Source organism: Chelonoidis abingdonii, chromosome 4 (genome assembly GCF_003597395.2).
Source record: "Chelonoidis abingdonii isolate Lonesome George chromosome 4, CheloAbing_2.0, whole genome shotgun sequence".
NCBI lineage: Eukaryota > Metazoa > Chordata > Testudines > Testudinidae > Chelonoidis > Chelonoidis abingdonii.
In genome coordinates, this window is record NC_133772.1 from 111,819,644 (window position 1) to 111,835,625 (window position 15,982).

The window sequence follows — 15,982 nt, forward strand, 5'->3', positions numbered from 1 at the left end:
GTTCAGCGGCATGGCACTTGTGGGGTTGGAGGGTGTTACAGCAGGGCGGGGCTCAAAAAGTTAGAGCCAGCCCTGAAAATAAGGATCTGGCTCTGTATACATGGAGCACCTCTAAACTACAGCCACCTCTGAGCAATTTAGGTATGGCCCTCAGCTAGGCAATGTCTGAGTGCTCTGTGGGTCCTAAGACAACACTAGTAAGAAGGTCTAAAGAAGAGAAAGTGGGAGCGGCAACCTCTTTCAACCCTATTTGTTCTTCATCATTGTGGGATACCATTCCAGCCAGCTCAGGAGGTTCTCCCAGACATAGTGTAATGTCATAAAGGAGACCTTTGGGTTCTGTTAACACATGCTTCTCCTCTGCAGGAAACAACTTTAGGGAGGAAACTGCACAGTACTTTGCCGAGGCACTAGTGGTGAGTAACTTGCCATGCAGGGAGGAAGTGGAAGGGAGAGTGGGCCTGGCAGGAAGCAGGTTTCTGCACAGAACCATTCACAGTCCTATATGTATTAAGGGTAAGGCTGCAAAACTTTCATGGAGGTCACGGAAGTCACCGATTCCATGACAGTCCAGGACCTCCATGACTTCTGCAGCGGTCAGTACAGCTGACCCCAGGGTTGTCTGAGCAGCTGGGGCAGCCCCGGGGTCAGGTGCACTGCTCCCTTCCCTCTCTCCCCCAGCATCAGTGGCAGCAGGACCCCAGGCAGTGGCAGAGCCCTGGGCCACCCCCTCCCCAGCAGCAGGGTTGGCGGAGTCCTGGGCCACCTCACCCCCAGCAGCAGCGGGGCCCCAAGCTGCCCTCCCCCAGCAACAGCATCAGCAGGGCCCCAGGCTGTTCCACCCCAGCAGCAGCATGACCCCGGAGCACCCCCCATCCACCGGAGCAGCAGCATCTCCTGCAACCTCCCCGGCAGCAGCAGCATCCACGGGAGCGCCTCCCCTCCCCGGCACTGAAGATTTAGTTAGGGGTATTTTTAGTAAAAATCATGAACAGGTTACAGGCCATGATTTTTTGGTTACTGCCCATGACCTGTCCATGATTTTTACTAAAAAATAGCTGTGACAAAATTGTAGCCTTAATTAAGGGCTCTCCCCATTTTAAAGCCCTTACTTACTTGGTTTGATTCCCACCTACTAGTGCCCACATGATTTCCTGACATAACTCTGATGAATGCTTGTCACTCATTTTAGAAAAGAGATAGGCGAGGAGAACATGGAGAAGTGTGTACCAGGTTAATGTGTTCTCAGGACATCTCTTGGGGTCTGGCTTGGAGATAAACCCTCTGGAGTGCGTAACAGGAGTACAGAAGGGGATTTTTGGGATGCAAAGGTTTCAAGAAACATAAGTGGTCTGATTTAAATCACTTTGAAAGTCATAAGTGAAAAGAAGCTTAGTGCCTTTCTCAGTTTAGTCTCTATCACAAAAACCATTACACAATTTGGCATCACTGGACGTTTCTGCCGAGGATCTGAATTTGTAACACAAAGTGCTATAGGTCAGGAATGAGGCGCATTGGTAGAGGAGGAATATGGGGACCAAACTGGAATAGCAAGGTGTGCTGCTGAACAGGACTGGGTCCATAAACAGAGTGTGAGAATGAAGTTTGAATAGCATTTGTTATTACTGTGCCTAGCTGCATAAAGTCCTTTTGACTGCTTTGTTTCATGAGAAAAAAATACAATGTTAAAAGACTGACAAACCTGCTTTGTTCTGGGAATCATAATCCTCTATCTCCGTGCTGACAAACTGCTGTGCACTTGAATAGCTGAGAGCCTATATTTCATTTTCTTCTGGGGTCTTAGGATGGCAGCTGACTGCAGCTGGATGGAAGATCTGATTCTCTCTGCATCATTTCTCTCCATAGGGCAATTACCGAGTGAAGGAGCTGGACCTCAGCCACAATGAGTTCTCTGAGAAGGGAGGAGAGCATCTGGGACAGATGTTGGGTAACTCCACTCATTACTTCCACAGAGCCAGCTGGGCAGTCAGTACAGGCATCCTTTCCCTTAGAGACCTCTGGGGGCCAGCCCTGATGCAGAAGTGAATCCACCACTTTTCTTACATTTTACAGCAAGAAGGCTGTGGGGCCTGATGGCTACTGTAAAGGACTGGGAGCTAGGGCTTTAACCCTCCTGGCTGAGCCACTGATTCACCCTTAATTCCATATTACTTTGGGTGACTCTCTCACAGGGCCGGCTCCAGGTTTTCTGCTGCCCCAAGCAGCGAAAAAAAAAAAAAAGCCAATTGGTGCCACTTTAGTCGGCAGCACCTCAATCGCGCCGCTCCATTCTTTGGCAGCAGTTCGGCAGCGGGTCCTTCACTCCCTCTCTTCTCTTCAGTATCACTTTGGTGCAGCTCAAAGAGGAAGAGAGGGACTGAGAGACTCACCATCAAATTCCAGTGGACAGCTGCCCTTTTGTAGTGGCCGCCCCAAGGACCTGCTTCCTTAACTGGTGTCTGGAGCCGGCCCTGCTCTCTCAACATCCTTGAGGCTGAGACTTCTCAATCTGCCAAAATCCAAATCTCCAGTGCTAATAGTGTCACAGGGGAAGACCTTTACAAGTCTCTCTCTTTCTCTTAGCATTTCTGCCTGCCTGTCACAGTGGCCCCTTGGCAGCAAATGTATTCTTTTTAACCACACAGTGCTCCCTTAAACTATACTGAAATCCTTTCTTTGGTCCAAATAACACTTTCATTTTCCTGATTCAGTGTTTCCAGCATCATGGATTTACTATTAGGATCAGCCCAGGTCTTTAAAAGACCGATAAATTCAATCCTGTGACGAGTGAGAAGGGACAGTGTTTGCACCTTAGTTAATCCAGTGGGAAAATGGGGTCTAAAGATAAACAGGAGCCCTCACAGAGCAAGCAGAGCCTGTGTCTGAGCCCAGCTCTCCCATGGAAATAAATGTTCTTCCTTCCAGCTCCACTGAGGCACAAAATGAAAAGATCTTTGCAAAACCATTTTTATAGATTTTTTTTAAGTTGGATAAACTTGCCAGCTGCTGGGATCCAAACTGCTGTCCATGGAGAATCATCATAAAATCAGACAGGAACTGTTGGCAGCCAGCCTCTCACCCCAATCAGAGGTCATTTCCCAACACTGTAGCAAGACTCCTCTCTCACTAATGGATTCACACACAGCACTAAAGGATTCACACACATCCAACCTGACTAAAATTGCCACCATGTGCCGTGCTTTGCAGCTGGACTGGCACAGGCACACATACAGCTGTGTATATCTGACACAAAGGGTTGAATTTCTATTTGATAGCTAATCAGCTGCAGGCAGAGTGTGTCTTGGTTTTTTGTGTGTGCAGGAGGGAGAATCCCACCCATCTGTTACAGAAAGTGAGCGTCCACTAGTATTAACCATCTCCCTTCCCTCACCCGTCCAGTGTAAGATGTTCTTTGCATAAGCCAGAGAAACAGTGTTCTTCTGCCTCCTCGAGCTGAAAATTACACCTCCAGCTCGAAGTGGAGTCGTACCCTGCATCACCAACATATTCTCTGCTCTTCAGATTCTCTGGTGAGCATGGAGACTCTGGCTAGAGTTAAAACAGAGATGGGTTTCATCTGCTGCAAGTCAGTTCATCTTGTTGATGGACCTATAGCAACCCTTTTTTCTTGGTCTCTTAGCAATTGTTTGGTGGAGGAATCTGGGCTCTGGAACTTAAGCTGCTCTTCAGTGGCATCTCTGCTTTTCTGATCAGGTTGATAGCCCTCAGAATGTTGCTGGGCCTGCCCTGCTCCAAAAAGCATCTGGAGCATAGGCTATTTCACACTCTTCCCTTGTACAGAGCACTCTTGGGCCTCACAGGACCAGCTACCAACTCAGAGAGCTCCACTACACACTGTCACAGCTCAGGGCAACTGCACCTGTATTTCCCCTCAGTGGGCCAACAAGGGCACCCTCTCCCAGGCCTCCAGCTCCCCAACTGTTGTCTTTCCTGTATCTCACTCCATTCTGACCAAGCTACTTCTGGGTACAAACAGGCTGCCCAAGCACGCTTGCTTGCTTTCTCTTCAGAGATGGTTAACGGTGTGACTGTTCACAGCTATAAGTTACCATACAGTTCTTTCTGAGCAAATCTATTTGATTTTTAAGGTCAAAGCATTACAGAGAAAACATTAAAAACAATAAAAGAACCTACACACATGCTAATAATTTTATCAGAGATCACCCCAACCCTTACATGGCCTCTGGCAGGAGCAATCCTTCAATCTCCACCAGGGGTTTTCTTGTGGTTTCAAATTCATCACAGCTTCAGCTCAGAACAAACACACTCATAACATGTTTAGTCCACCCTTTATACAGTTCAGGGGTCTTTGATCAGGCATTTCCAGGAGCAGAATTAGTAGACAATGGGTTTTCCTCCCTGGACAGGGCTCAAAAGGGTGGATTCCAAGTAGGTTATTTGCATTCCCCTTAATCCCAGGTACTTCTTAGGAAATCCACTCTACACGTATTATTCCAAAAAGGGCATTATTCCCTTCCATAGAGGGCATTAGTCAGTCTCCTTAGAGCAGTTACAGACAATTCCCCACTAACACATACACAACTGCATATTTAATACAATGGACCACAAAGGTATTGAATCTAATTTAATAAGGTTTAACTTAAATCAATAAAGTTCATTCATGACATTGCAGGAAATTGTCAGTCTGTCACACACACCTTACAAGAGGAGTATTTGGTGCTCAGGCCACTATCAGATTCCTACTGGAGGAAGGGGCAGTGGTCCCTGGTATCACTATCATGTATCAGTGACGGGGGTGTTATTAGTGGGGATGGTAGCGGTAGTGTCCAGTGTGGAATCAATACGGAGGGTAGCAGCTGCAGGTTGTTTCTCTAACATAGGATGTGTTGTTATTCCTTTAAGATCCCTAATAGTGTCTGTAGCCTGTTTCTGCAGTCTGTGTCTAGTGCAGGGGTCGGCAACCTTTCAGAAGTGCTGTGCCGAGTCTTCATTTATTCACTCTAATTTAAGGTTTCGTGTGCCAGTAATACATTTTAACTTTTTTAGAAGGTTTCTTTTCTATACCGCTATTAATATCATAACTAAACTTTTATGTAAAGTAGATAGTTTTTAATGTTTAAGATGCTTTCATTTAAACATTAAATTAAAATTCAGAGACCCCCGGACCGGTGGCCAGGACCAGGCAGTGTGAGTGGCCACTGAAAATCAGCTTGCTTGCCGCCTTGGCATGTGCCATAGGTTGCCTACCCCTGGTCTAGTGGCTGTGGGAGATGGGGATGGAGAGTCTTTGTTGAATATTATTTGCATGTATTTGTACATGTATCTGTATGCAGCTCAGTGTGTTAGTAACTGTAAGTGTATTGTGTGGGTGTGGTTGGAGAGAGAGAGAGACTGTATGAGTCTGTCTGTGAGCAGCATTACGTGTTGTGTCTAGCCATTATTATCTATATGTGTTCATCTGTAGCACGTTGTATGGTGTGCAGGGCGGCTCCAGCACCAGCACAGCAAGCAGGTGCTTGGGGCGGCCAACAGAAAGGTGTGGCACATCCAGGTCTTCAGCAGCAATTCGGCGCGGGTCCCTCAGTCCCTCTCGGGAGAGAAGATCTTCTGCCACGAATTGCCTCCATCACTTTTTTTTTTTTTTTTTTTGCTGCTTGTGGTCCATTGTATTTGCCGCTTGGGGCGGCAAAAAACGCTGGAGCCAGCTCTGATGGTATGTGCCTGGGATTACCTCATGTCTCCTCACTCCTTCAATAACATGAATCTCTAGTGTCTTTTAAAATGCATTTCTGTTCATTTTCCTTCTTCAGCTAACATCTCTTTTCCTCTTCCTCAGCCAACAATGAAGCACTGGAGTTTCTGAACCTGAGCTGGAACCACTTGCGGATGAAGGGGGCTGTGGCATTGGGCGCTGGCCTCAGAGTAAGCCCCCCTCCTGAACACCGGTACACCTGACCCTGATTGTTAGCTGAGCTTGGAAGGTTGGCATATCCTGGCTGAAGCACTGGTTTGCCCTTGTTCTGCTAATGGTTCTTTTATATCATCACTAGCCATTCAACTTCCTGTGTTTGCCAATAACCTATGCCCCTCTAATTTTACAGAGGGATCAACTTTAGGCAACACTCAAAACCTAGCAACAGAGAAACAACAGATACTCCCATCCATACCCTTCTCTGACAAAGGGGTCTTCTCCCATGACACATACTCCCAGTGATCCCTCATCTAGGCTTCTCATCTGTCAAGCTTTAGTTTACTTTAGATTAATCTGCTTCAGAGATCCCTCTTTGGGCAGAGGCACAGATTCCCCACGCTCTCAAACATCACCCATCCCTGAGCCAAAGTCTGTCTGACGTAATGGCTAACATGATTCATGAAAAACTATTCAGGCACAGCACCTCCCTCTCCAGTGTACTGCTTCATGGGTGCTGCTTGGCCTTTTTATAATCACCTATTTTCAGAATAGCATGTAAAGGACAACACACTCTAGCATAAAGGGCACCCCTGAGAGAAAGCCAGGGCCGGCTCTAGCAATTTCACGCCCCCAAGCACGGCAGCACGCTCCGGTGGACCTCCCGCAGGCTTTCTGCAGAGGGTCAGATGGTCCCGTAGCTCTGGTGGAGCTGCCGCAGGCATGTCTGCGGGAGGTCCACCGGAGCCGCGGACCAGCGAACCATCCACAGCCACGCCTGCGGCAGCTCCACCGGAGCCACCTGCCGCCCTCCCAGCAACTGGCAGAGCACCCCCCACGGCTTGCCACCCCAAGCACGCGCTTGGCACGCTGTGGCCTGGAGCCAGCCCTGAAGAAAGCCTTTAGTGCGGAGTTTCCGCTGGTAATAATAGGGGAGTGCTGAGAGGAAGCTCACATCACTGAAGTCTAGGCTGGATTTGGTAGCTCACACAAATGTAGTCCTATACGGCACTGACTGTCAGTGCTGGGAGGAAGTTCACACCAGTGGGCTGTGGGCTGGCCTTGGTTAGCTCACACAGTGCAGTCCCACCCAGCACTGCTGGGAAGAATTTTGTATCACTGTGCTCAGGGCTGGCACTGGTAGGTCACATCTGTGAGGAAACTCACACTGCTGGAGCCCCAGCTGGCATTTGCTAGGTTCTGCTGTGAGGCCACTGACATAGGTGGAATTCTATCTGGCAAAGACAACAGTGAAGAAGCAGGCAGAGGTCTTAAGTCCCCAGCTGGTTCACTGCCTCAGTCATGAAAGGGGGCTTCACACGAGGAGGAATAGATTGATGCATCAGCTGGATTTGCAATGGCTGGGATGCCAGTGGTGATTTCTCTTCTCTTTCTGGAGGTCAATGGAACTCTGAAGATACTTGACCTTTCATGGAATGGCTTTGGGAATGAAGGGGCTTTGGCCCTTGGAGAAGCTCTCAAACTCAACAACATTCTGGTCCAACTGGACATCAGCAGGAACCATATCAACAATGAAGGGGCTGGGAAACTGGCCAAGGGGCTAGAGGTCAATGGAAATCTCAAAATCTTGAAGGTAAAGACAAAGCCTGAATTGGGCTAGGAGTAAGGGAAGGGAGTGGAAAACCCTGAGCCAGGGGGCGAGGGAAACTCTGATTTGAGATGCCTAAGCTGAAATGGAGAGCAATTGGTTTTGTGCTAGGCAAGAGACAGGCAAAGGAGGAGAAGGAGGAGGTGACCAGAATGTATTCCTGTAGTTGGCTTTGCAGAGTTTAATGGGAAGATGACAAGATGGACAGATATTGAAAATAAACTTGTTGAAAGGGCACAGTTGGCCCATGACCCTCCGAAAGTCTAAACTGAGGGGGAAAGAGATACACCCAGACTTATTACCAGGAAGTGAAATTCTCCTCCTAATTTGTTTCCATTTGTCTTCCACCACAGCTGTCTCATAATCCTCTAACTGTAGACGGTGCCGTTGCGCTTGTCACATCCATCAAGAAGAATCCAAAATCCAAGATGGAAGAGATCAACATCTCAGTAAGATGGTGTTAGGGTTGGTAGAGTCCCAAAATATATACATTAGAACCTTTTGGAGCCACCTGAATTCTAGCACTAAACCTTTTCAGAACTCTTTGAGTTCTGTCTTCGGGGTTACCTGTATCAGTTCAGCTCCAGTCACCAGTGACAAAAAGTTACTATTTAACAGCTCTTCAATGGCATGAGTGGAAGTTGCAAGGTCTCAATCTAGTTCCTGGTAGATAGTTAACCATATCACCATCACAGTTAGCAGTAATTGACCATCTTGACTGCAATCTCAGAAAAGAGTTCGCCTGGGAGGCTAAACTCCCTTCTCATGCTACAATATGACCTTCCAGGGCAGTATAGTGAGCAGTGGTTCTCAAACTAGGACCACCGCTTGTTCAGGGAAAGCCCCTGGTGGTTTGTTTACCTGCCGTGCTCGCAGGTTCAGCCAATCACAGCTCCCAGTGGCCGCGGTTCGCTGCTCCAGGCCAATGGGGGCTGCAGGAAGTGGCGGCCAGTATGTCCCTCAGCCTATGCCGCTTCCCAATCATAAATGTTTCCTTATCACTTGGAGAACTAAGACTTTAGAATGTCTATAAGAGAAATCATTTTCAACAAGAATTTTTTCTAGAATCCTTTGCGTGGGATTGAAACCAAGAGGTTCTTTTCTTTGCAGAGGAAAGGGTGAAAAGGCCCATTTTTCTGATTTCTTAGTTTATTTCTGGATAACACATCCTAAGCATTAATCCTCCTTACATTCTTTTACACAGTCTACCACTTATAGCATTTACAAATTGCAAGTGAAGACTCATATCAAATATTCTATACAAAACATGACTCACAATAACTAATACTAAAACATATGATAAAGGAAAATAGTATGAAATACTAAAGCAAAATAGAAGGTATCAAGATGAATTTCAGAGTCTTGGTAGCTTCACTTGGGGTAGTAAACACAGTGTTATTTTCCTTGAAAGCCTGTCACACTGACAGAAAGCAGAGGCCTCCAGGAATCTCCTTACCTAGCTTGATGTTTTATATAATCAAATAAGCAACTAACAAGCATTTGAGCAATCATATTCTCCAAGAATCATGTGTAGGAAAATAATTTTAAGTGCCTCTTAAAAATTTCAGTAAAGGCAAAGACAAGTTTGTAATAACCTAATATAAAAAAAACAATTATTTCATTAATAACTATTTTTGCATCAATATTGAGGTTTACCCCCTACAGGTAGCTATAAAACCTTAAGAAAGAATATTGTATTAGTGTTGTCCTTGCTACATCTGCTCTGGGGACAGTTGACTTAAGTTTGATTTTCAGAAATGCTGAGCCCCCACTACTCCATCAAATTCAATGAGCGCTGCAGCTGCTCAGCATCTCTGAAAACCAAACTCTTGGTCTCCAGATACTGCCAATATGTAACCTTTAACTAGCACTACATACTCAGAGCCCTGCAAAACCGTGGGTATCCACTTTATATCCATGGACCATTTCTGCGAATAGCAGCATGAATGCAGATAGAAATTTTGTATCCACACAAGACTCTGATGGTAAGAGCCAGGCGGGCCACTGTGAAGAACCATGGTACGGATCCTTCACCTGCCCTGGTCAGGTGCCTGGAGGTCAGGGACACTGGATGGGGGGATGCTTGGGCCTCCGCCGCAGCTCTCAACAGCTGCCTGCCTGGCTCTTATCATGACCAGGCTGCAGCTTCAAGCCACCCCCCTCTCTGCCAGAGCCAGGTTGGGGAGAGTCACACTGGCATCTGTGGGAAGCCTGGGTCCCTCCACCTGCTCTGGGCAGAGGGCTAGGACACTGGGTACGGGGCTGCTTGGGCCCCCCACCCAGGGCAGGTGAAGGGTCTGCCACAACTCCCCACAGCTGCCAATGTGGCTCTCCCCGGCCTGGCTCCAGCCAGGAAGGGAGGGTGGCTCAGAGCTGCAGCCCAGCCACAGTAAGAGCAGGCAGCTGTGGGGTGCTGTGGCAGACCCTCCACCTGCCCTGGGTGGGGGGCCCAAGCAGCCACTGGGCAGCTCCACAGCATGGAGCCCATCTGGGGAGTTGTGAGGAGCCGTGGTGGACCCTCCACCTGCTTGCAGTGTGGATGAGGGACTGTGAGCAGTCCCTGGCAGTGTCCCCGTCCCCCAGGTTCCCCACCCAGACGAGGGCAGGCGTAAGGTCCCTGACACCATGCGGGCTTCCCACAGCTGCACACACAGCTCTCCCCAACTGGGCTTAGGCAGGGGGGATGCCTCAGAGCCTCAGCCTGGCCCCCACTGTAGAGCCCTGCAAATCCGCAGATATCTGTGGATGTGGATATCTGCAGATCATTTTTGTGGATAGCGGATCAGATTCGGATACACATTTGTGTATCCACGCACGGCTATATACATAATGAAACAGAGTTTTATGAAAAGCACTGAAAATTCTAGGTGTCAGGTGAAACTCAACCCTCTCCCAGATTCTCCTGTCCCTGTAGGTTGGACTGTAAAGAGGCATTATTGGAGAAACTAATCCCTTTGACTTTAGATCATAGTTTTAATAAAAAAAATTTCTGCAGAAAGCCAAGCAATAATGAGCAGGTCATATGTTGACCGAGTGGGAAGGGGACCATCTCTCAGTAATCTTCTGATGACCGACTATTTGAGCAAGGTGGCAGATGTGTTTCAGCTTGATAGGCATTTGTCTTGTGTCAAACTGAAGTAAATTTTGTGTATCAGAAGTGGTGATAGGTGGTGAGGATAAAGAAAGGGAACATATTCTTAGAGGCAGAAGCACTGAAGAGTCTTGGGCTTCCAGTGGGATCCACTAAAGTGAAGTGTGGGGAGGAAAAAAGACATGAGGCATGGGGAGCATAGTTAATATTGAGATAAGATGGGGTTCATTAATATAGGAGGTTTCTTGCTTTCATTAAACCCTCAGGCAGGCTGGACTATATGGCTGGGATGCCTGTGCTGAGTGTAGTGTTCTCTTTCCCCTACATTAGAATGTGCTTGTGAATGGAAGCTTCCTCAAGCTGCTGGATGTGGTATGTCAGGTGCACCCTGAATTAGATGTCATCTATGGTGGGGTTCGAGGCTTCATCTCCAAGAAGCCTGAACAGCGTCCAGACCCCATGAAGCTGATTCAGGTGAGCAGTCCAGATTAGCTCCATAGTCTCTCCACACCTAGTGCACAAACTCTGGGCTACTGCAGGGAGGGATGAGCTTTCTTCTCAGCAGAAAATTCAGTCAGTGTAGGACCCTCCAGAAGAGGCCACGCAGTTTCCTCTTGTATTGTGAAATGGAGCATTCCATAGTCACACATTTAATTCCATGTAGAATTACTTAGCAAATCTTTCTGTTTTTTAGGGGAAACACGTCTGGGGATTGGATAGCTCACAGAAATCTGACATCTGAATAGGATAAAAACTTTTTTTTAATCTCTAGTCTGATGGTTTGAATCTCACTCAGGTCATTAGTGACTAAAAATCATTAGTAATAATAATTCTGTGACTTTGTATGACATCTTCAATCCAAGGATTTCAAAGCACTTTACAGATATGTGTCAGTATTATCTGTGTTTTACAGATGAGGAAACTGAGGTACAAGGAAGTTAAATGGCTTGCCTAATTTTACACAGCAAGTCAGTGGCAGAGTTGAGAATAATAACCTAGCTCTTCTGATTCCCAGTCCTATTCTATAATTACCTGACAGTAGTGCTCCTTTGTCCAACTGATGGGTGTCGGATGAGCTGTCTGAAACATGCTGGTGGATCTCAGTTCAGATCATCACAAAACCCCCACTACCCCAGTTGAACTTAATAGGACCCCTTTTGGAGTCTTCAAGATTAAGCTATATAAATACAAGATATTATATTATTTATTCAAATATTGCCAGAAACTTTATATATATGGTTATTTTCAAAGGCCTGTAATTTCTACAAGTGACAGCAGGTGGTGATGTCCCCCTTGCTGGGACAGAAGAGTCATACCATCAGACCTGTTTCAGAGTAGTAGCTGTTTTAGTCTGTATCCACAAAAAGAAGGTGATCTGGATAAAAAAAGTTTTCACGACCAGGCTGCTATTACTAATCTGGCTGCATTCCTTAATGGCTTAGCAGAATATTAGCTAGTTAGCCTCTGCAACACTGTATATGTGGCTTTAAATAAGTGTGCTGGGATCTATACAAGGTGTTAGGAGCCCTAGTGTATAACCTCGGTGCACTTGGAACAGCTGGTTGCACTGAAGATGGGAGAGGTGGTGAGAGTCACAGAGAACTGTTCATTGTGTGTACAGATCTTGATGACCAACACAGACTTGGGATGTGAGTTAACGGCAAAGATGACATATGTTTGCAATAGAATATGATATCGAAAATAGACAAAGCTGTTTTGGGTTGCATGTGCCGAAGCACCACAGCTTACAGCAAGAAAAGGCTAGTTCCTCACTGCACGGCATCAGGAATAAAAAAAAATTATTAAAGCTAATGTTAATCTTATCTAATACACGAGTTAAAGAAAGAGTTTATATACATCTGGGTATAATGCTTAAATTATCCAAAAGTACAGAGTTTGGTTTAAAAAGTCATAAAATACAGATGGTACATAATCTGCAATATCCCAAATTAAGGCTGATAAATTTAACAATACAGTTTAAATATTAGCATCCAAATATCCAAGCATTCCAAATACTCATAAAAAGTTATACTAAAAGTAGCTTGTGGAAAGCAAATATAGTAATGAGTGTAGATTGTCCCTCAGTAATTGAGAATATAGGATAGGTTGTCCCCCAGTAAATACAATCCATCAGAGAAGTACTTCAGTTACTTTCCTGACTTCACTTCTCAGTGCCACTCTAGCTCATTTCTCCTAGAATATTGCATTCAGGTCTGGACCCCTTGGGACCAGTAAGACATTGTCAGGCTGTAGAGAGTTCAGAGAAGGGCAATAAAAATGATCAGGCACCTGGAGGAAGGGATTGACTTTGGAGGATAGATCCAAAGAACTAAATATTTATCATTTGATCAAACAATGACTTGTGGAGTGGGGACTTGAGAATTATATATAAATATTTGAAGGATGAAGAACAAGGAGGCAGAAGAATTATTTAGGGTTGTTCCAATGGGGTCTAAGTAGGAAGAACGGGATGAACCTGAGTAAAGGAGAATTTAGCCTGAAAATCAAAACAAAGGGCTCCATTACATGCTCAGGCCAGGTCTACACTGCGACTTTAAATCGGTTTAATGGCCGATATACCGATTTAACGCTGTATCCGTTCACACGACGTCGTCATTAATATCGAGTTAAACGGCTCCTTAAATCGATTTCGGAACTCCTCCCAAACGAGAGGAGTAGCGCTAAATTCGATAGTGATAACTCGGATTAGGGTTCGTGTGGACGGAAATCGACGTTATTGGCCTCCGGGCGGCATCCCAGAGTGCAGCACTGACCGCTCTGGACAGCAATCTGAACTCGGATGCAGCGGGCAGGTAAACAGGAAAAGCCCCGCGAACTTTTGAATTACATTTCCTGCTTGCCCAGCGTGGAGCTCTGATCAGCACGGCTGGCGATGCAGTTTGAAATCGAAAAAGAGCTCCAGCATAGACCGTACGGGAGATACTAGGTCTGATCGCTGTATGGGGAGACAAATCTGTTGTATCCAGCTCCGTTACAGAACACGAAATGCCAAAGCGTTTGAATAAAAAACTCCAGGATACACAGCGCTGTGTGACAAGCGTAACGGGAAGCCAGAGACTCAAATGGACGCTCATGAAGGGAGGGAGGGGGTACTGAGGACTCCAGCTATCCCACAGTCCACAGCAGTCTCTGAAAATTATTTGCATTCTTGGCTGAGCTCCCAATGTCTGTAGGTTCAAACACAGTGTCTGGCGTGGTTCAGGGAACAGCTCCTCAGTTTATTTCCCCCCACCACCACGTGAAAAAAAAAAGGGAAAGATTGCTGTGCTATGGCGTTTGCTCAATGCACTCCGCGAAAAAGGCGCCAAAGGGTTGTCTGCTGCCTTCACAAAGGGAGGGGTGAGGCTGTACCCAGCACCACCCGGGGCAGTGTTTTCTGCCCCATCAGGCACTGTGCTCTCAACACGGAAGTGGGAACTATGGGATAGCTGAGGAACAGCTACCCACAGTGCACCGCTCCTGAAATCGATGGTAGCTTTGGACCATGGACGCAAACAATCGATTTCGGGATCCCACTGTGGACGCGCTAAACCGATTTTATTAGATCTGTTTTGTAATATCGGTTTAAGCTAATTCGAAATAATCGTGCAGTGTAGACGTACCCTCAGATACCACAATAATGAACACAGTATAAATACCTAGAGAAACACCAGACTGCAGAATAGTCTCCCTAGGGAAATTTTATCTTTGTTTCTCTGCTTCTCCTAGAATTACTTAGATGAGCACAAGTTGAGACTCTGGGATTTCTTTAGAAACATGGACAAAAACGGAAGTATGAAGATCCCTGTGGCAGAATTCCGGAAAGCTATGATGATGCAGGTGTGCTTCAGAAAGTGTCCCCTAATTTTCTCAGGGCAGGGTGTTGTTATGAGGAAGCTCACATTGCTGAAGCCCCCAGATGAAGCTGGTTGAGTTCTGCTGAGAGGAAGCTCACACCACTACGCTAACTCCACATGTGCCATGAGAAACACTTACCCCTGAACGAGGCCCAAAGGAAATGCCACAAGACCTAATATCTGATGTGGATGGCAAAATAGCCATGGATCCATTCTGGAATAATATTAACCACGTAAAATCCCAGGATTCCAACTCCCACCTATCCTGGTTCCTCCAGGATACTTAAAAGAAACATAGATGATGAAAGGAGACTAATTGTGTGGAATATGTCTATTGGATTTTATGGAGGATCTCTGCTCAGTGCTATGGGAAAAAGCCAAGCCACTCCAGTCCCTGCCAACACATCTTGAGGAAAAATCCCTCCTTGGCTCTAACTGGTGATCAATTCAACACTGTGCCTGTGAGAAAGCATCCACAGTTCAATGTTTGTTTTTCATGGGCTCTTGCATGTAATCCTATTTACACCTGACAAACAAGAGGTGCAAAAAACAATTGCATTTTTTCTTGAATCCTCGGTAACGGAATTCTGCCTCCTGGTGAAATTCTTCCCTCCCTTTCTAATTGCTCCAGGCTATTCACCTAGTTATTAAATAGTGAACGCTTCCCATGCTGGTAAAAAAAGTTCTGTGTGCAAAGAAGCCAGGCTGTCTGGCATCACTTGTATTTCAGCCACTGGGAGCCACAAAAGGGGAGATAATCACAAGCCTCCTTTCTCCAACCAGCAATCAAGAATTCCACTAGATCGAGCCCAGATTGGAGAACTGGTGCACAAATTGGACCGGCACCGGACAGGAATGGTGGATTACAGGTAAGTGAAGCATCTCCTGCACTTGCTTTTTCTCTCATTTTCTTCTTTTCTTTATTTGTCTCAGTTCTGATTGACACTGAATGAACCTATACTAGTTTGCTCTGGAGGGGAGGACACAGCTAGGGCACATGATCATTCAGGGATCCATATCACACGATACAGACTGCATTTTTGGTAGTCTAGAGGTGAGATTACCAGATGTATGCATAGTAACCCTTTTGATCCAGGCTGGAAGTTCTATATTTTTCTGCACTCTTCTCATATATCACGAAGTCCCTCATGTTTCCCAAGCCTGCTGTGAAATGGCATGAATCTCACAGTGGAATGGCATTTTCACTGCTGCACATGTTGTGTGACAGTTATGGACTCTCCAGGTATCATCTCAGCATCACTCTCCACTCTGAAACCCAGGAGAAGATTCCAGAAAGGCAGCAAATCTCTGTTTTAAGACCCTCTATTCCATCCTGAGACCTCTATTTCTTTGCTTCCTTCTATGATCCTTCTTTTTAGGTGTCCCGGACTTCTGACCAAACCTGCTTTCAAACCTCAGTGCCTTCCATAATTTTGAATAAATATTAGCCTATAGCAGTAGTGTGGAAGTTCTGAGACTCTGAGTGGTCAGACACTCCAAGGCTGTTAGGAGCTGCAGGCCAAGCCACTTGTCCT

The 15,982-nt window shown here is 46.3% G+C and overlaps 2 protein-coding genes across 2 annotated transcripts in view; one reads left to right on the top strand and one right to left on the bottom strand.

Annotated features, from left to right (window-relative positions):
• Positions 1-15,982, bottom strand: part of ANGEL1 (angel homolog 1) — a 323,326-nt gene that overhangs the window by 30,722 nt on the left and 276,622 nt on the right. The window lies entirely within an intron of this gene.
• LRRC74A (leucine rich repeat containing 74A) overlaps positions 1-15,982 on the top strand; it is a 38,411-nt gene that overhangs the window by 5,696 nt on the left and 16,733 nt on the right. Inside the window, exons 5-12 of the mRNA XM_032801924.2 lie at positions 367-416; positions 1,867-1,948; positions 5,819-5,904; positions 7,290-7,484; positions 7,853-7,948; positions 10,921-11,064; positions 14,320-14,424; positions 15,228-15,316. Of these exons, the coding sequence (XP_032657815.1) occupies positions 367-416; positions 1,867-1,948; positions 5,819-5,904; positions 7,290-7,484; positions 7,853-7,948; positions 10,921-11,064; positions 14,320-14,424; positions 15,228-15,316 (847 nt within the window). The remainder of the gene's footprint in view (positions 1-366; positions 417-1,866; positions 1,949-5,818; positions 5,905-7,289; positions 7,485-7,852; positions 7,949-10,920; positions 11,065-14,319; positions 14,425-15,227; positions 15,317-15,982) is intronic.